This window comes from Notamacropus eugenii, chromosome 3, assembly GCF_028372415.1.
Source record: "Notamacropus eugenii isolate mMacEug1 chromosome 3, mMacEug1.pri_v2, whole genome shotgun sequence".
In the NCBI taxonomy this organism is placed as follows: domain Eukaryota; kingdom Metazoa; phylum Chordata; class Mammalia; order Diprotodontia; family Macropodidae; genus Notamacropus; species Notamacropus eugenii.
The window spans coordinates 445,429,881-445,452,033 of record NC_092874.1 but is presented as its reverse complement, the minus strand read 5'-3'; the positions used below and the strand labels follow the sequence as shown (position 1 = coordinate 445,452,033).

The 22,153-nt window shown below is 36.1% G+C and overlaps 1 protein-coding gene and 1 pseudogene across 1 annotated transcript in view; both read left to right on the top strand.

The window, feature by feature from the left end:
* Positions 1–22,153, top strand: part of LOC140532284 (contactin-6-like) — a 326,641-nt gene that overhangs the window by 142,456 nt on the left and 162,032 nt on the right. Inside the window, exon 7 of the mRNA XM_072650698.1 lies at positions 20,571–20,755. Within this exon, the coding sequence (XP_072506799.1) occupies positions 20,571–20,755 (185 nt within the window). The remainder of the gene's footprint in view (positions 1–20,570; positions 20,756–22,153) is intronic.
* On the top strand, positions 7,374–11,892 carry LOC140531167 (elongation factor 1-gamma-like; annotated as a pseudogene).

Genomic DNA, 22,153 nt, shown 5'->3' with positions numbered 1-22,153 from the left:
TTTTATAGAGTAGTGAATGAAGTCAGTACGCCTTCCAGTTCACCCTTCACTACAACATATACTGCTGTAATCATCCAGAAATGCATTGTTTATAGTGTCTTACTGTTTAATTAATAAGTAGGCTTATACATAATAAAGTTGTACTGTTGATTTTCAAAATAAGGCTAATGAAATGCCATTGCTCATAGTTCATAATTAAAGTTGAGCAGAACCTGCCTTGGGTAATAGATGTATCTGGTCGCTTTTTGACAATATTTTAAGCAGAATGAATCTTTAATACAAATTTAAAACTTGTTACATAAAATAAACATGCATCTACATTTCTGGGCTGAATATTCAAAGTATTTTTTCTTTTCTTGCTGATTTATTAGTAGCACTTTGAGGTGATACTTCTTTTAAACCCCGGTGGTACTCATAATTCATGACTTCATCAGTGTGTGTATAGGTGGAAACCTGCAATACATTACAATCTTTCTGGCCCGCATAGTTCGTGCTTTTCTTCCATTTTATTTTTGTCTTTAAATCTTTGAAAAAGTAGTGGATGCGCACATTTTACTTTCTGGGAGGAGCGCTTATGTCTTAAAGCTACCAGTGATGGGTCACCTGTCCATGGTCTATATACATAACTCTCAAAATGATATTTGATTTGGAGTTAGAAGACCTTGGTTCTAACCTTGGCTCTTTTAACAACTATTGTGTGACCTCAGGTAGTTCAGCTAATTTTCTAGACTGCAACTACCTTTTTTTATCTGTAGTACTGAAATAAATGTTATATAATATCCATTCAAATTCTTAATAATATAATTTTAGGATGTCATATCTACTAGCCCAATTCCTATTTAGAGGCAGCTAATGGATATAGCACAAAGCTGGAGTCAGCAAATTGCTGTTCAGTCATTTGAGTAATGTCTGACTCTTCATGAATCCACTTGAGTTTTTCTTGGCAAAGATACTGGAATAGTTTGGCATTTCTTTCTCCAGCTCGTGGTATAGATGAGGAAATGAAGCAAACAAAGTAAAGTGACTTACCTAGGGTCACAAAGTTGTTAACCATCTGAGGCTAAATCTGTACTCAGGAAAATGTCTTCAGGACTCTAGGCCTGATACTGAGAAAGATGAGTTTAAATCTGGTTTCAGAAAATTACTTAGCTGTATGACTCTGGACAAGTCACTTAACATCTTTTTGCCTCAGTTTTCTCAACTCTAAAATATAGAAAATAATAGCATTCACCTGGCAGGGTTGTTTTGAGAATCAAAGCAGAATAGAGAGGGAGAGAGAAGGATTTGCGGATATAGTTAGATACAGATACAAACACACACATATGTGTGTGTATGTATGTGTCTGTGTGTATGTATTTCATGATCAATAAACATATTGAATCTTAGGTATGATAAGGGGTATTATATTTTATGGGAATAGACAGTTTGGGACCATTGATAATATTGTCCACTTTTTCAAGCGTATTCTGGCAGAATCTTCTATTCCTTTAAAACTAAGGCAATCATGTGTCTGCGCCATCTGTCCAAGCCATTTAATTGAATGTATTAATTTGGTGAAGTGATCATCATAGTACATAACTATATTTAGTGGCATAGCCTTTTTCATCTACTACTGTTTTAATGATTATGATTTAATCTTTAATATGATTATGAATTCCATATTTGCATTGGAACAGTACAAGCCTGCATAACTATAATGAGAACTTTTTTCAAAGATCTACAAAATATTGATATCCCATAACGTATTCAGCAGGATATATATCCCCAAAGTTGTATGCCAAGGCCATGAAAGGTGTCCTATATAAATTCTAAACAACATTTTTCCCATTGGTAATGGGTTTATCTAAACACTCATTAAATATACTTTCATATTAATTCTGTAAAGCCAATCAAAAAAATTAAACCGGTAAAAGTGGTATAGAGAGACCCTTCCATTTGATTTCAGAGCATGGATTAAAAAAATCTTTCCTTAATGCTGCCAAACAATTCAGAAATAGTAATCTATACCCTAAAAATCAGAGATCCCCTATGAAACCCTAAGCCAACAATTGGATAAATATATTTGTAAGTTCAAATAATATTAGTTACTAAATAAAATTCTTTTGGCTATAAATATTTTATGACTTAGAAAGATTGCATGTCTTTTTTTACAGTATAGTGCTGGGTACACAGTGGGAATATAATAAATTTTTGTGAATTGATTAATTCATCAAAAATGACAAATGAAAACTTTAAATGACTGGCTTCAGATCAGCCCAATTTACTTTTATGAATTGTTATTGTTTTAAAGCTTCATAAACTATTAAAAGCTTGTGATATCTGAATCTCTTCAATTAGGGTCCCTCAGAGTTAGAAAATATTTGATATCCATTACATCCTTGACACCTGAAAATTATTTATCGCTATATTATTATTGTAATATTATTATTATTGTCATTTCCTGTTTTGAAGGGATTCATATAGAAAGATTTTGAGGATAAATTACTTCATTTTAGTTTTTAATATTTTGTGTTTTATGAAATATTGCAAAAATTAAAAATTTTATCTATATACACAACTTCGTAAAACCTCATACAGAACAAGTTCAGGATCTTATAAGACAATAAGGTTGAAACATAGAACATCTGTCAGAGGAATAATTTCTTCTGTCAGAGATCTATGTTTTGAAAGCTGTTCAATACATATAGGTTGGAATTATGCATGTTACAAAAGAAGAGAGTTATGTCAAATGTTATTGTTAATTTTTGTTGAATGGATATTATATTCAGGCAGTTTTGATGACTAGTTTTGCCTGCAGAGATACTTCAGTTCAAATCCAGTTTATTTATTACATCCTTAAGCTACTTGGAGATTTGCTTTTGAGGTATAGATATCTGCCACTGACTATTTAGTTTAGGATAGCAAAGTTCTTGTGTAAATTTCTATTGTATCTTTTTATGGAATCATCAGATGCTTTTTTGAAAAAAAATCTACCATTCTGTGTTGCACAATGCTTACTACTTCAGGTCATGATTGTCATTGACTAATAAATCTAGAAAAGATTTATTCTTCTAGGTCTGTGGGTGTGGTCTTTTGACTAAGTCCAAGTATTATGGAACAAATTCTTTTATTAAAGTGATTTTTTCTGTGAAATTCAGATTCAGTCAAAGAGCTGCACTTGAAGATCTAGAGGGCCACATGCGGCCTGCAGGCCACAGGTTCTCCACCTCTGGACTTGACTCTTTAAGAATTAAACTTCTGTTATTCATAATGGCAACAATCTGATCCCGAATCACTGCCAAAAATTATCCTAGTTTCTAGACATACACACATAAGTAATATTTTGGTTGGATGATTTGTTGTCAATATTTCAAGGTAGTTCATGTAGACATCACCCATGGGGGACTTGATAGTAAACATGCATCTGAACCATTTCAGTGACTATTTCTGGAGAAAAATCAATTGTGAACTTTTCAACCAGTCCAATGAATTATACTTACTGTTAGCCTTTACTGTTTCAGTATGACTTCAGGCATGATATTTGCTGTTGTTGTCATTGGTGCCATCTGTGTTATTGTTATGACTTGGTTGAGCAGCCTCAAAGCAAGTTCTACACCATTATTATCAGGATTACCATTTTAAATATTAACATCAAATTTTGCATTGCTTTTTGATGGGTTTCATATTGAAACTGAATTGTGACAAAATATTTTCTCGCTATTAGCATTCTTTGGATTATTGAATGGAGGGGGGGAAATAACTGCTTTTTAAAGTTTAAGGAAAGCATTTGGATGTAAATTTATCCCCTGTAGGTTCACTGAAACTATTCTAGGAACAATTGTATTAGCTGACAGGGTAGTAGACATTACTGCTATTGTCTTGTAATGATTACTGTTAGTTTCTCCAGTCTTTGATAGATTTAAACAAAAATAATTTTCCTAGGGAAAATTGATAGACAGTGATTAATATTTTACATCTTATGAGTATGTAGAATATTACAGTATTAGATAAAATAAGTAATGCATTTTGTTTGTTACTTATTGAAATTTGGTAGGAAATTTCGGATATAAGTTCACCTTCTATAGTCTAGCTGAAAGTGTGAAAACTTTAATGGATTGAAGATCCTAAGAGCACACATGATCCCACTTTCCTTTGTATTCTAAATGTTTCATTAAAAAAGCTGTTAGATAGAAGGAGAATAAGTATCACTTTTGTCTGAAAATTTTGGCACTCTCTAGAAGCATAAAAGAGAAGGCCTGATACAATTTTCATTCTGTCTGCGCAGGATTTTGTTCTCTGCAAGCAATCAATACTTTGAAGGCATTTTCTTTGAGTAGCTTGGAGATTATAATTATTTGGGATGTTAAAATCTATTACAGATACTGTTATTAAGCTTTTTTTAATGGATTGATGTTATGTCCAAATGCTAATAGAAAGCAATTTGATCTGTGATGATAGTTTGGTTCTAGTTCAGTCTATTAACTGACTTCTCCAAGAAATGTTGAGTTGGTTGTGGTCTCTGTTGTGGTAAGACAATTTGCTTTTAACCAGCAATTCATGTCTTGTTACATATTCTGTGGAAGCTACACTTTCATAATTGTCAGTGATATGTTGTAATTTGAAAATTATTTTTGTTTCCTTTCATTGGATATTTCCCAAATCTATGCAAAAATTAATGCTTATTTAAAAACAAATTTTCTTCCTCATTCCCATGTCTTCTCCTTCCTTTGGAAGGTAGGCGATTTAATTTCAATTATACATTTGAGTTTATACAAAACAAATTTTCATATTAGCCACATTGCAAAAGAAAACAAAAACAATATAAAACAATATAGAAAAAGAAAATAGAAAGAAGTATGTTTCAATCTATGTTCTAGGTTCATCAGTTCTCTCTCTAGAAGTGACTAGCATTTTTCATCATGGTTCTTTGGAATCATTTTCTTGGATCATCGTCTTGATCAGAGTAGTTAAGTCTTTCACAGTTGATTATTTATAATATTGCTGTTTGTACAATATTCTATGTCTGTTCATTCCACCTTGCTTTAGTTCATATTCATCTCCCCAGGTACTTCTGAAACCATCCTGCTTATCATTTCTCATAGCACAACGTTTTTCCATAATACAGGTAAGTGGCAGAGTGGATAGAGCACTGATCCTAAACTACAGAAAATATCTTCTCGAGTTCAAATTTGGCCTCGGGAACTTCCTAGCCTTGTGACTCTAGGCATCATATATAGCCTCGAGGTTACAAGTCACTCATAACTCTACAAGTCATTCAATCATCCTCTGATCACAGAGAAAACAGTTCCCTTTTCTGTTGTCAATTTTCCTAGTCATATCATTGATCAAATCACCTTGCACTTAGTTCATTACTTTGTCTTAGAATTATCCCCCAGTCTTATGTGTCTCTATCCTTTTTCCTTTCTATCTACTACTTTTCATATACTTGGAAACTTCCTCAGATTTCCATTCTCCTTTTCAAAGAAAAAGAAAAACCTGTACCTAGGTGTATGGGCATGCAGCATGAGCACATGAACATATGCACACACATATGTACATATTCTGTGGACTTCTAACGATATTTTCTCTTTCTGTATGGCATTGTGGCCTAGGTTTTTGTATTGGGCAATGAGTTGTATGTTGGCATAGCACTTAGATGAGAGATCTACAGGCCAAGAGGCTCTGAAGTTCTTAGCTCTCTGACCTAAGTTGTCAGAAAAGATCCTGATGATTAGTACTCTAAAACCCAGAGATTCAAAGAGGATCAACCTGAGGAAGTTAGTGCAAGAACCTAAGGGATATGAGGTAAGAATAAGTAAGGCAAGAAAAGTGCAGTAGGGATAGAAATTTGCTCTAACCCTGGTACAAAGCTCCAATACAGCAATGAAAACTGAAGAGATGAATAAGTCTAAGAAATCCCTCACTAGCATATACTTATGTACATACATAAATAACACTCCCAAGTCCCCCCAAAAAATAAAGTAACAAGATAACTACTCCAAACAGAAACTCAAGAGGAATTTAAAATGCACAACTTGTATATCTAGAAGAAATGAAGTGATAAAATGTGGAGGGAAAGAAATTCTTAAGAAAAGTATCTGAAGGAAAATAAATGCCATAGAAGAGAAAATGGCAAGCATTTCTGATTAGCAGATTCTGAAAATTGATTAGACCAATGAGTAATCAATTATTTTGTGAGATAGCAAAATATACAAGAACAGAATCAAGAAACTGAAAAAAAGGAAATGTAAGGTCTTTCATATAATAAACAACTGACATAGAAAACAAGTTAAAAAGAGAGAATTTAAGAATCATTGGACCCCTAAAAACATGATTTTAAAAATAGAATAATATTCGTAGTATATATTTTAGAGAGTGTTGTGAGGAAAGTGGTCAGAGAATATTAATATACTAGGGAAATAATAATTGTAATAATGATAATTATTATATGTCTAGCATTACCGACATCCTCTGAAGTTGATATGATTTCATCTTAGTGAAAATTTATCTTTACCTTTATCACTACGCCAGATTACCAATCCTTGCACAAATAGGACTTGCTAGACATAAGCAAAGTACACAATTCTAATGGAGAAAGAAAATACTGACATGGCAACTTTGTCCCACCTTCCCAAGAGTTGACCTACCGAAGACATATGGAAAGGAATGTGTACTTTTGTCCCCTGTGATTCTAAAAAATGCACCCAAACCATTACAAAAAAGTCTTCATAATAGCCAATTGTTTTGTTAAACTTCCCCAAGGTTGAGTTAACTCACCTTCTTGCTTAAAGCCTCCTATTCCATAGCAGCACTTCTATGCCCTTTATAACATTACATGTCAACTCAGCTGCAGGAAATCTGGTGATCTCTCTTGCCAATGCTGGCATAGTTTGCTATTCCTAGTTTTACTGCTCTTTTTCTGCATGGTATTGAGAGAAATCTTTTGCCAAGGTAACAAAGGGTCTTTTGGATGTTCTTGAAAGATCTGAATGTCCAGGACTGATATTCCAGAGCACAGAGTGCTGGAGATCAACTAAAATCAAATGAATGTATATATGTATGCATATGCACATATACATATCATCTGTTATATATGCATATGCACATATATACAACTATATACATGTATGTGGCATGTGTGGGTGTGTGTATAAGTATGTGTGTGTGTTGAACTATCCCTCTGTGGTAGGAGCTATATGACTTTTGATGAGATATATCTATTGCTCTGCATTTCAATTTCTTCCTCAATAAAGATAATATTTGGATGCCCCACCTCCCTGACTGAGGTTACAAAAGTGCTTTGCACTCTTCCTCTCTTCTCCCATCCCCCTGCCCCAAGACTCATTTCTCCTCCCACCCCCAGCCTGATGTATATCCATCCCTTTCTCTGCTGAATCACCATACCAGCTGGGACCCTGCACACATGCCCTCAAAACTAGCAGGTTTTCAAGGGCCTCATTGGCACACAATACAGTGGGGTCCAGATATGCATGCCTTACAGACCACCCCATTTCCACTTTGGTCAGCCTAACTGCACCTCTGAATTCCTCCAAAACTTTCCTGTGGGCAAGATTCCAGCATTTGAGGGTGATGATGGGTTCTGTGTTTTTGAAAGCAATGCCATTGCACACTATGTGCACAAGGATGACTTGTGCGGCTCCACTTTGGAGATGGCTGCCCAGTTGATCCAGTGGGTGAGCTTTGCTGAAGGTGATATTGTTCCTCTGGTCACTCTGAGCATTATGCACCTCTACAAACAGGCCACAGAGAAGGCAAAAAGGAAGATGAGGCGGGTTCTGGGGCTGCTGGACACCCACATGAAGACGTGGCCTTTCCTGGTGGGGCAGTGTGTGACTCTGGCTGACATCACAGTTTTGTGCACCCTCCTGTGGCTCTACAAGAAGGTCCTAGAGCTGTCTTTCCAGTAGACCTTTCCCAACACCAACCACTGGTTCCTAACCTGCACTCATCAGACCAGTTGGAGGTGATGTTGGGAGAGGTGAGCTCTGTGAAAAGGTGGCACAGTTTGATGCTAAAAAGTTTTTCACAAGTTAGCCTAGGAAGGAGGCCCCAAGAAAATAGATCGGAGAAAGAGAAGAGAAATGGAAGGCCCAGGTCAAGAAGAAGGCAGCCCCAGCCCCTGGCCTGAGGAGAAGATGAACCAATGTGACCAGGCTCTGTCTACAGAGTCCAAGGTCAAGAATTCCTTTGCCCACCTGCCCATGAGTGCCTTTGTGTTGGGTGAGTTTAAGAAAAGTACATCCCTGAGGACATGCCCTATAGCACTTCTGGAAACACTTTGAACTGGACTGCTCATCCCTGTGGTACACCGAGTGAGATTTCAACCCAGGACCTCAGTCAGGCTTTCAAGAGATGCCATCTTATCATTGGAATATTAGAGCATCTGAACAAGTTGAGAAAGCATGTCTTTGCCAGAGGCATCCTTTTGGCACCAACAATAGCAGTGGCATTTGTAGAGTCTGAGATTTTCCATGCCAGGAGCTGCCTTCCCCCTAAATCTAGACTGGCAGGCTGATTATGAGTACTACACATGGTGTAAGCCGAATTCTGGTAGTGAGGAGGCCAAGATCATGGTTCAGAGAGTACTTCTCCTGGGAAGGGCCCTTCCAGCATGAGGGTAGAGGCTTTAGTCAAGATGTTCAAGTGAACATCTTCCCCACCACCACCAAGTTGCTTGCTTCCTCCTTTGCAGGGAAATGCCAGTCATTAAATAAAACTGAACACAGAAAAAAAAATGTACTTTGCAAAACTTAAAGCACAGTAGAAATGAGAAAAACAATGAGAGAATTGCACTAGACCAGGTGTTTCAACTTTTTTCAGTCCCCAAGCCACATATATTTTAGTAGAGGTTTCTATATCCCACTATTTACCATAGAAGGAAATATATTTTTTGAGTTTGTCATGAATATACACATGAGAAATAAACTAAAGATTATGATATATTCCAACAGGAGAGAATTGCTGTTTACCAAAAATTCATCCCTCCCCCTTGGATAAGCTTCTTATACCTCTCAGGCATAGGTGCATCCCCAAGAGGTAGCCAAGGGCTCCCCAAACCTTGAACTGGATGATATATTAAGTCCTTTCCAACTCTAAATCTAAAATTCTATGGTGTTATTTGCATGGAGGTGGGAAATAAAACAAAATCCCTTTTTGGCAATATTGGGAAGGTTTATGTGTCTTGAGATATATTATTAGCATTAGAAAAGGGGTATTTTTGTTATGTTGATCAACAGTTCTTTGAATACAAATTAGATTACAGCTCAAACAGTGTGAAGGCACTGAACCCCTTCTTATATATTCCCAAAATTAAACACCACCAATCAAGTTTTACCTCCTTAATAGGCTAACCATAAAAAAAAAAAAGCATGACATATATCAGAAAGTGAAATAAATTATAAGGAAAATAGGGTCAAAAATGACAGAGGCTGTTGAATACTCTTTCAAAGGTACTTCTACAGTCTCATGTACTGGTTGTCTCCTTTTTAGACATAATATGTTTTTCTTCTGTAGCCTTTTTTTCCCATAAATATTCTATTAATGAAGAATACTATTTGCACTTGTATATGAAAATAGAACCACTGACCCTGGGTTAGGAGGAGTTTGCATTTTGGGGAGCAGAGCCAAGATGGCCAAGTGAGAGCAACTACTCACCTAAGCTCTTAGAAAAATTCCTTCAGATACCTCTAAAAAGAGACTCTGACCCAATTTTAGAGGTGCAGAATTCAATAGGAGACAGATTGTGGCAGATTTGTAGATCAGCACAGGCTGGAAGGTTTACAGGAATGATCTGTTCCGTGGGGTGGAAGAGACCACAGCATACAGCACAGTCCATTCCCCACTGCACTGCTGAGCAGGACAGTCCAGGAGTAGCCTCAGGCAGCAACATGGCAGGCCAGGGTGGGAGACCAGTGATAGCTGAGTGAGTGACAGCTGCTGGGGCCCACAGCTGCTCCTGAGATTTTCAGCCCACAGATTAAATGTCTGGAAGTCACCTACTTGAAGTTCCAGGAGCCAGAATGATGGAGTGATCAGTAAATGTTCTCTCCCCTTCCCCTTTTTTCCCTCAAAAGAACCATAAAATATTTCCCCAGAAAAGTCCTAGATCAGTGGGATCAACAGAAGGAGCAAATAGTTTTGTAGCACCTGAGCCTAGGAAAAGAAGAATATTCCTCTTACTGTGGCAGAGGCAAACCAAAAGGAGAAGAGACCCACAGGAGTGGAGCCTAGCACTAGGACCCAGGCATGCCTCAGTGTTCCAGGGGAAATGGGAAGAAAATAGAGCAGCCAGGATCACCAAGTTCTGAGCTTGCCTTTGCTCTAGCTCAGTTGAGGTGATCTCATGGGAACAGAACACCCCTCCCCCCACATAACAAGCTAGACCCAGGGTTAATTCCAGGAAACACAAAAGAAAAAATGGCACCAGCCCTTTGCTCTCTCACACTAGCAGCTCAACACCAGGTTTTCCAGGTTCTAGCTGAAAGAACCAGAGGCCAAAACACACAAAAGCTCACCATCAAGAGCAAGAAGCAAAGGAAGAAGGAAAAGATCACAGAATCTTTCCATAGGACAAGGACCAAAACATGAATATCAAAGAGGTCAGTATTGAGACTGTACTTCCATCTGAAACTTCAAAAAGGACTACGAGTAGATTGCATGCACAAAGAGCTCTCCTGGATCAGTTGAAGAAGCAAATAGAAGAAACACTGGAAATGATTTTAAGAGTATGAAAAAAAGAATTCTAGGAAGAGAACAGCTCTTTAAAAAGGAAAATTGAACAAATGGAAAAGGAAGCACAAAACCTAACTGGGAAAATTGGACAAGTGGAATATAAAAACTAACTGGAGAAAATAATTCCATAAAAGGAAAAATTGGACAGATGGAAAAGGAGATGTAAAAGTTAACTGAAGAAAACCATTTGATAAAAATTAGAATTGGGCAAGTAGAAACTAATGATTCTATGAGACATCAAGAATCAGTCAAACAAAATCTAAAGAATGAAAAGACAGAAGAAAATATAAAAGATCTAACTGGAAAAACAAGTGACCTGGAAAATAGATCCAGGAGAGAAAATTTAAAAATTATTGGCTTACCAGAAAACCATGATGAAAAAAAAGATGCTGGACAATGTCTTCCAAGAAATCATCAAGGAAAACCACCCAGAAGAGCTAGATCCAGAGGGCAAAATAGTCATCAAAAGAATCCACTGTTCACCTCCCAAAAGGGATCCCAAACTGTAAACACCAAGAAATATTGTTGCCAAATTCCAGAACTATTAAGTGAAGGAGAAAGGACTACAGGGAGCCAAAAAGAAACCATTCAAATATTGAGGAACTACAGTCAAGATCACACAGGACCTTGCAGCTTCTACATTAAAAGATCAAAGGAATTGGGTGATATTTCGGCTTGTGCATTAATTGGATTTAATCAAGAGAGAATTGTGCAGATTTTTTAGTCTCATTCTCTCTTCCAGATCCATTGATCCGGTGGCAGGAGAAAAATCAGGATGACTAGTGATGGGCCAGGATGCAGTCACTTTCCATGTCTTTCCAAACTCTAAGCATGTCAGAATGTTACTTTAACCTTAATGGCTGTTGGAACAAATCGTTCTCATCTGCTCATTCTACTGGGGGAAGTCTTCACATGCTTATGGTACACATCCTACCATCTCACCAATAGGTTTGAGACCTATTGCTTTCCCTCAACCTGGTTTAGCTCATCTGCAAAGATGTTTTTAATTAGGTGTCGCCATTGTGAATGCCATAGCTTCTTGAAGTCATTACCACAACCCACCTCATTTCTATCTTTTATTTATTCATTTATTGATTGATTTACTTATCTTTATTTTTTTCTTTTTAGCTAGCAGCTCTCTATGTGTCATTATCTGTTTAGTTCACTAGCTACCTATTTTATTTAACTGAATTTACCAGGGCAAAGTAGATCTACTACTATTTTAATCTCTGAAATCAATACTTGTCTGAAAAGCATTTACAGATGCACTGTATTGATATCTTATTGGAGAGGCAGAGAGTGAAAATCAGAGAGCTCCTTCCAGATTCTCTATTTTAAGAGCATGCCCAGATAAGCCATTTCAAAATTTCCCATTGGCCGACAATATTTCTGAATGACTCTGAAGTTACTAATCCTTACCTTACCTCTATCCTTGGGCTCCTCTCTTCTCATCCTTTTCAGCTCCTTTCATATGCTGTCTTCCTCCATTATGTTGTGAACTCCTTGAGCAGGGATTATCTTTTACCTTTTTATATATCCAATGATTAGCAGAATGTCTGCCATGTAGTAGACAGTTGTTGGCACAGTGGATGGAGCATTGATCTGGAGTCAAGAAGATCTCAAAACCCACCTTAGATGTTTAGTCTCTTCTTACTTGTGTAGAAATTGACCCCTAGCAAGTTACTTAACCCAATGGGGATAATAATACCATCTGCATCTCAGAGTTGTGATGAGGAATAAGTGAGATGATATTTGTAAAAGTACTTAGCATGTGCCAGGCACATAGTAGTCATAATAAGTCTCTTATTCCCTTCCATGATAAACACTTACTATGATGATTGATTAATTTGCTCTCATGACTCTAATAGTTCTAATGAGTCATAAAGAGGTATGAGGCATTTTAAAAATGATTTTCATTTCATTAAGCATTTCTCAAGTACATGTAAAAATATAATACTCATTTTTTAAAATTTTGAGTTTTTCATCCTCTCCCTCCATCCCATCTCTTAACCCAAAATCAAGAAAAGTAACACAAGAAAAGTATATATCAATTTGGACTCAAGAGCTCATCATTTCCCTCTCTAGATGCAGATTTTTTTTCAAAAGTTATTGTAGTTTTGATAAACTTATTTGGAGAGATAAAATAGTTGTAATTAAAGCAAATTGAATTGTAATCTCAGTTAATAATTACAATAACAATTTCAAGAATATGTCAATGTGTGATGGAATAATTATAGAAGGCATTTTGGAAGAAAAGACATTTGAGTTGGGCAAGGAAGAAATGCAAAGGTTAAGTTAGGGGAGTGAGAGAGGCCATGACAGGTAACAAAACTGCATTTATAAAGACTGGCATATGGAAATAATTATGACATCTGAGAAAGGCACCAAAGAGACCTCTTTGAAGGTCTGCTAGGAATGATGGGCAATAGGTGGAATACGTAGCATAAGCCCAGATTATGGAGGACCCTGAAAATCATGAGGAAGAGTTAGGACATAAAGTAAGATGTTATGTTATAAAATATGATTGGGGTAGAATAGGTTACTTGGAGAGAGAGACTGGAATAAAATAATATATGAATGAATGCCTTTCCTCTTGGTGTAAATGATGCCCATTTAGAATAATAATAACTTCGGAATTTTTCTATTATAGAAATTTATTTGAGGAACTTGAGGGAAAAATCACATCCTTGAAAGAGAAATAATTGAAATGGACATCACCAAATAGGGATAACCTGATCTGGCAAAGTAGTAGCTATTCTGTATGTCTATCAATGAGTCATTCCCGTTATGACAAATGAGCTGATAGTCACAAGAATTTTATGAGGAGCCCAGAAATTTCCGAGTTTCATAGGTACAGAGCTAGTAGGAAACTTGGAAATCATCTTATCTACCTTTCAAGTTCTTTTAAGATAAACTGAAACAAAGCAAAACAATACCTGCAGCTTAGAGACCCCAAGTGACTGCTTGAAGTCACACAGATCGGTAGAAACTGAGGCTGGCTCTATTCCTTACAGCTTCAGAGCCAACGTGATGAGAACTTTCAAAGTTCAGTTTTGTCTCATTTGTTTAACATGGCATACTATTAATTACCTAAGCTTAAAATTGATTGTATTGTTAAATCCCCTGAGAGATCTAATGCTGAGGTAGTGTAGCAGCATAAGATGATTGAATGATGACTGTGTGTCTCCTCCTAAAGAGATGTGGCTCTTTGCTATTAGTGGAAAATCAAATTGATGTCCCCCATAACTCCACTCTCTTGCTCTGATAAACAACCAAACATATTTTTCTTTTTTTCTACCTTCTCCTTTTTAATTTAGTAACTTTGCAGTCAGTGTGGGAGAATGTAAATTAAATGAATAGTGAGCTTTGCTGAACGTTCTTGGATGCTCCAGAGCTTTCCCACCAAGGGCATATATTTATGTACATATGTAGATCTTATTTATTTTTTTCTAATTTATGAAGCAAAAGGTACCCAGCTTGGCTGTTAATGTTGAGCAATAAATATGAAATCTTGCTGTGATGTTCTCAAACATTTGAGAACTTCCCAATAACAACAGAGAGGCAGTTTCTCATTTTGTTTTTCTTTTCACGGTCATGTCATTGGAGATGATACTGCAGCAAGGTTTGACACTTATTCCAAAAAAGAATGAATTTTATTGTATTTTATTTTTAACTTAAAGACTCAAAACACCAATATTATTTATAATTTAGTAAGTCTCTACAAATTTGTTTATATACTATATGTCACCACTTCTCAGCAGAGTATTAGAATATAAGCCCCTTGAAGGCAGTTGCTGTTTTTGTTTGTTTGTTTCCTTAATTGTTTTCACCATTTTATCTTTGCATTTCTAGAGACTATCACAAAACCTTTATGTAGTAAATGTTCAATAAATGATTGTTACATTGGATTGCTTTATGGGCTACTGATGATAAAAGCTACATAAGTCTGTGTGAATCAGTTGATTATGTTGTCCACATAGCACAAAGAAACCACTTGTCTTTTTTTCATTGAAATAGACTAGATTGGATTGATAGAAGAGAATTTGGTCATCATCCAGTCCAAGGACATTAATTTTGCCAATGTTGAAATTAAAGTTTAGGGAGATTAAGTGACTTGCCCAGGCTCACATAGGCAGAATTCAGACTCAGGTAGACCCAGGCACACCCAACCCAGAAAGCTAGGTTGTACAGTGGGTAGAGTGTTGGGACTGAAGTCAAGAAGACTCATCTTCCTGAGTTCAAATTTGGCCTCAGACACTACTAATTGTCTGACCCAGATCAGGTCACATAAGTTTGCTTGCCTCAGTATCCTCATCTGTAAAATGAACTCAAGAAGAAAATGGCAAATCAGTATCTTTGCCAAGAAAAATCCTAAAAATGGAGCCCTGAAAATTCAGACATGACTGAAATTACTAAACAACAAAAGACCCAATCTATATCATCCTCTTGAAATGTAACGAACATTTACATTGTGGGAAAAATAAGTGCTACTTCTCTGCACACAATTTATAAGTACATTCAGGCTCTGGGTCCTTTGGCTTCGTACCTGTCTTGTAACCCTTGAAAGACCAGATTTTCCCAGCATCCTTCCTAAACTGTAGTGCTCAGAACTGAACATACCATTCGCTGAATAATCTGAACAAGATTGAGTAGAGCAAGACTATCTCTTCTTTATTCCTGAAGTCATGCCTTTCTGACAGAAAGGCATTGAAAGACGCAACATCAAAATCAATCAGATTGAGATAAAATAATAACGAGAATCAAAAACAGGGCCAATGAATCAAATTATGCCAAGAAGAAGATCTGACTAGCAAAGATTAATTAAAAGCTAGATTGTCTCCTGAAAAAACACAACAAATTGGGGTTCAGTACAAAATCCCAAAGATAAATGATGGCTACTAGTTGGTGCATTGTTGGAACTGAAACCAGGAAGACTGGAGTTAGCAATCTAGTTTATGCATTTGTGAGTTGTGTGACTTTGGCAAGTCAGTTAAGCTTTGCTAGAATCAGTTATCACATTTGTAAAACGTGTATAATAGCAGTATCCACCTTACAGGGATTCTTTGAGGATCCAATAACTGATTTAGGTAAAGTGCTTAAGAAGCTGTTACATGAAATATAAATCCTAGCTATTATTAGAGGTTCACAGCAAGGTAAATGGAAACCAGTTCAAACACTGAGTTATTAAGAAATGCCCGAATATGTTGCTATACTCTCTGGTTATTCAACAAATATTTGTTAAGCTTATACTATATGTCAAGTACTGTGCTAAGCACAAAGGATACAGAGACAACCGTGAAATTAGTCTCTGCTATCCAAAATGCTTACATTCTAAAGAGAAAGGCAGTATACATATAAATATAGACAAAATTAATTCCTGGTTGTTCAGATAGAAGTGGGCTAGCATCTAGGCGTAGGGAATTGTCAAGCAAGACATCAAATAGAAGAAAGAATTTGAGATGAACCTTCAAGGAGACCAGGCTTTCCAAAAAGGAGAAATCGGTAATGAATTAACTACAGGCATGTTGGACAGCAGCAGTACCATGGCAGGAGATGGTAGATTGAATGCCAAGTGGAAAGAACAGTGAGTGAGCAATTATGGGTTTATTTTAGAGTGTGAAAAAGAGTAAAACATCACAATGCAGAGAGTTGGGAACAGGCAAGTTTGTCAATAAGAGTGTGTGCATGCATATGTGCATGCGTGCATGTGCACACATGTGTGCACACACACATGCATGCACTATCCTAGAGAGAATAAAGAGCTAGTGCAATTTATTGAGCCAGTGATTTTATCTAGAGAGTCACAGAAAGGTTAAGGAATTTGCATATGGATCAGACATTTGTTCTAGAAATAAACAAGTTAGCTGATCAATTTTCCTTACACTTCTTAAAATGATAATTCTACCTATCAGCAGTATTTGAGAGACCTCTCAAAAGATTTGCAGAAGGGATATTGAAGTAGGTGGAAAAAATTTGAACAATCTGGATTTGAAGATACACTCTGCAATGTATCTTCTGACCATGGTGACAGTTGTGTTCAGACATCATAACAGTACCCGTGATCACAGCAAGAGGTCAAAATCAAAATGTTTGACATTCTTACAATTTTTGGGTAATGTTTGTAACAAGAGAACAACAGTATATGATAACAGCTCCATTTGGACAGTTCCGAGTTTAGTCATGAGCACTCGTTCCGTTCAATAATGCTTCTATGCCAAGTACGGGAATTTATCCATCACATCCCTATAGGCCAATTTTCTACCCCTGTAACTAAGTATGAATATTTCAAAGTGGAAAAATGAAAGACAACTAGAGTGAAGTTTAAACATTTAACAAAGCTAGCCCCTGCTTATTTTCCTACCAGGCTTCACTTTCTCTTCAATTAAATCTAATTTCAGAGAAATTCTAATGTAATGAGGTATAGACATTTGAATAATCCCAAGGATACTGTTGCAATGTCTGATAACCAATAATCAGGCTTCCTAGTTGCACAGTTCTCTTCACTGTTTTCTGGATTTAAGCAATGAAGTTTAAGAAATCTATCTTTATATTTTATGTATGTATATATGTGCATACATATATGTGCGTATGTAACAAAACATATAGAAATACACACGTACACATATGTGTATGTATGCATTGTGCAGGTGTATTTATATGCATGTGTACATGTGGGTGTACATATATGTGTGCGTATGTATGTATTATGTGTGTGTACACCTTTCTAAAACAGCTCAGCAATGACCATTGTATTTACGGATTAAAAGCAGGGCACTGAAGCAGGAGAGATCCTACCACAACGTGTTGACAGCCTTCACTCCCCCTATAATTCACTTTGAATGGGGCCTGATGGGTCTCCTGTCTTAATCCATGAATTCACTGTCTTGATAAAACTAACGGTTTTCTCACTCATTCTAAACCTCCAGACAAAAGAGAGTGGGGGGAGGGATCTTCATTTGCTGTGGATGCTTATTTAAATAGCACCAAGTCAGAAAGACAGAATAGAGAAACCTGCTTTTGTCATGCAGCAACATTTCACATTTGTGAGAGGCCACATTTCATACAATCCATATTTCATGCAATCTGGATTCCAAGGAGAAACCAAAGAGGAGCAAAATAAAGTAAGGTGCGAGAAAGATTCCCACAAAAGTCATTTGAAGTGCATGAGACCAACACTGAAAGTAAGGGCTGAATCAGCTCAGCATATGAGATTTGTCTCTTTCGTGGAACTTTGCTTCAGGTCCAGATTCCTTCCACAGGCTTATCCTCTTTACCAAGAGTTATTTCTAAGATAAAAGGAATCTTAAACAACAACAGAAATGTCATCACAATGGTTCAATGGTTGTGATTATGACAATGAATGCTCCATTTATTTTTATCTTTCTTATAAATGCTCTCATCCTGTTGAAATTTTATAAGGTTCTTCAATTTGGAAGGCTCCCTCTGACATCTTGGCTACTGCTTTCCCTATGTTTATGCCTTAAGATAATTTTATTTTCTCAATATTCTAATAAATTGCTTATTTAATCCTATGAACAAAGAGAATGGTCAGAGGACCTTTTTTTCCCCCCTTTCTGATCAGTCTAGGAGACCTAGAATGACACTATATGACATTATTGCAGCTGGACATCGAGAAATAATTTACTGAGAAATGTTAGTTTTCCACAAAATTTCTGCATGTCAAAGAATTCACTTGTAAACCTTTATAGAAGAGACTCTTGGTCTCTGAGTAGTGAAGAAATGTCAGTCAAAACGTTAGAAATGACATGCTAGTTAAACATGTACATTTGTAAATACGAGCACCACTCATGAAACGTACTAGTATTCTCTGTAACTGCCGATGATATTGAGCCATTTATTGCTAACAATTTATTACCTTTTTCCCTTAAGTAGCATTTGCAACTGGTGAAATGTTGTTCTTAGCATAGTCCTTTGGAATAGATCCAACAAATAAAGCACAAACATTTAGTTCTCGTATATAAGGTCCAGTGCGGTAGATAAAAAAAGAAAGGGTTCTATCACCAGCAGTAATAAGAATCGTCTAATGAATGCTGAAAAGGAAGATGTCATTTTTGTCTAGGTGATCTGGAAAAGTTTTCATCTAGGGGGCAACACAGAAATTGAAGCTTTAAGTAAGATAGTAATTTGAAAAACAGAGAAGGGAAGGAACTGGGATGTCCTAAATGAACATACTAAAGCTGAAGACAGGTTTTTGGAACAATAAATTGTCCACTTTTATTAAAATACAGAACATGGGAGAGAGAGAGAGAGTAATATAAAATAAACTTGGAAAGATAGGTTTATACCAGATTTAAGAGGGCTTTACATGATAGGATTAACACATTTAGGTTATTTTTTTACCATGACAATTAGAAAAGCAATAGAGAGTTTTTGCTTGTTTGTTTGTTTAGTAGGTTAGGAATATATTCAAACTATTACTAGGAAGATTGTCAAGGCTGCTGTATAAAGAATGAAGTGGAGAAGGAAATACCATTGACAAGACCATTTAGGAAGGAATTATATTGGCCTGAAGATCCTGAATAAATATGATATTAGTGTAAGTAGGTAGGGGGACCAGGAAGAAAAGAAATGTCGTGTAGAGACAGAATATTGAAACCAGGGCAACTGATTGGATATAAGAGTATGGGGGACATAGAATAGTCCAAGATGAATTGGATATAAGAGTATGGGGGACATGGAAGAGTCCAAGATGAATCGAAACTTTTAAGACAGAATGTTTAAAATAATTGTATTGCCATCGTTAATGTCTTTGTCCCTACCAGTGTTAATGTGTATTGACTTCTTGGCTACTATGAGAGATTTGGCTTTATAGTGTCTGAATAATTGTTTTTCTTCTGCCTTCTATATGGAGGTCTTTTATACTTTACCATTCTAAACTATACCAGCATATTCATAGCCATCCTCAGTGCTGGGAATATTGCCTGGGTGATACAGTCCCCAACAGAACAAGCTCAATCCCTCTTCTGCAAATAGTTGAACCATGCTATAATGCACAATGTGTCTTCTTTCCTCCCCAATAAATTTCAATGAACTTACAAAGACTGTGATTTTTAATTTTTACTTAATATTTTGGAGTAGTACTTTCCCCATCTGTAGAATTAGATGGTTGGAAAGAAGTTTCCATCACCCTATAATTATACAGCTCAATGAATCTGGAAGATGTTCATTTGCACACAGTCACAAATACACGAGCCCAGAATGAAGATGAACTTTCCATTCTTCAGGCCTAATGATTGTTCTAAAGTAGTATACTGCCTTAGAGGAATACTCCCATAGTGCCTTCTATACCAAATGCTGGATAATTTGACAGTTATTCTTTAGCAAACCAATGCCTGAAACTTTCATGGCGCTGACTAAAGTGCCTTCTGGAGAAGTCAGGTCAACAGAGATTTTATTAATCTCCTAACTATATCTTAAAAGTAGATGAGATAAAGAAAGTGAAAAGAGTATTAAAAGTAGTTCCAATTCTCAAGGAGCAAACATGTTTGTGTTAGCTACATGGGGTTCCACACTCTATGTTATCCACCCATCCTTACTTAGCCATTACCATAGACTGCACATGTCATGTGATAATTGAGCTTACCTAAAACAAAGTCAGTAGCAAACTTTTGTACCATTTTATCTGCTCTCTGATATTTTTAAAAGTATTCTATGGACACACTGGACTTAGTGAAGTGAGTTACTGGAAAACTAATTCCAGAATGTCAGCATTTGGGACTAAGGTATGTCTCAAGGGTGATTTGTATAAGGCATCCATGACTGTTGTGTCTTCACCCTAATGGCTACTTCTCCCTTTCTAATGAACTATTCTCCCTTAGTCCAGTACCCAATATTAGTTGGAGGAGGTTGGATGGAAGTCCTCTGGGAAGGAAAATCCAATATAGCAAATCCAAAGGAATGATTGGAATCCCAAACTTTCAACAGGAGGATGAAGGATCTTATGAGTGCATTGCAGAAAATCTGCGAGGAAAGAATATTGCAAGAGGTCAACTTTTTTTCTATGGTAAGCCAGTCATATTTCTAAAAACTTATGAAACATCGCATAATATTCATTGCAATAAGTACTGGAAGTCATTAGCATGTTGTGAGAAGCATCATGGGAGAAATAAGGAAGATGTATTTCCAGGTTAGGATGCTTACTGCTATGATTAGCAGATTGGAATGGCCATCTTTAAAATACGACTTTAATTTCAGTATGGTCTATGCAAGCTATTGTTTATTATAATTGCCACTGAAAATATCAGCTGTGTCATGCTAAAGCTATAAAGGTTTATCATTCAAGGTAGAGCAGAATCCAATATATTTCACATAAAACATTCAGCAGCAGCCTATGGCAATCTTAATTATATAATTCCAAAGGGAATTTATAAATGAAGAAAAAATGGGTGAAAAATAATGCTAAGTTGAGAGATAGAAAACATTGAGTTCTATTTAAAGACAGTATATACATGTACAAAGTCAAATAGCAAAGTTATGTAATGACCTGACTATTTTAAACCAGAGAAATGCTGTTTTCTTAATATGGATTTTTTTTTTCAAAAGAGCCATTGGGATATGAGTCATTTGCTTTGCAGAGTTTTATAGCTTAAATTATGGAAATGAATTTTTAAATACAATACAAATACTGCATTTATCACTAATATATTTTATTTTCTTAATTTCAGCCATATCATTCTGTATTTTCAAGATATTTCTGAATATATTAGTGGATTGTTAAATATACGTGAGAATGCAAGCTTCTTTTATAATTTATATTTCTTCAGAATAAGGATTGTTTCATTTTTGCATGTGTACTTTGAGTGCCTAGTTAGTGCTGCCTATATTGCAGAAACCTAATCAATCCTGACTGACAAGTTGATTGATTAATTGTTCTTCCTAATTTTATTTTATCTGAAATTTTGATAAAACTTACATCTATGCATTCATCCAAGTCAGTCATAAAAGTTTAGCATGGAACTGGGCCAACATCAGAGTCTTGTCCCCCTGTCCCGGAGCTGTTCCTTTAGGTTAGTGTTGATCTGTTGAACGTCAATCAACTTTTGCATACATGGAGTTAACAAGAAAAAGACAAGAGTATTCTTATTTCATCCTTTTAAACTTTTCCAACTTTAAAACTTTTCCAACTTTTCAGATGATTGTTATGAGACATTTTGTTACATGCTTTTCTTTAATTCAATGTATTATGTTGATGATGTTTACCCAATCCACTAATATCCTAGCCTTACTTAAAAACAAAACCCTCCAAAAATAACAAAAAAGAAGAAATTAGATGAATCTGTCATAGTATCCTTATTACTCTCAAGCTGTCATTTAACTTCTCTGGGCCTTCAGTTACCTCATCTGTAAAGAAAAGGGGATTGTGTTACTGCTTAATACTTCCATTGTTAAGACAACAATAACG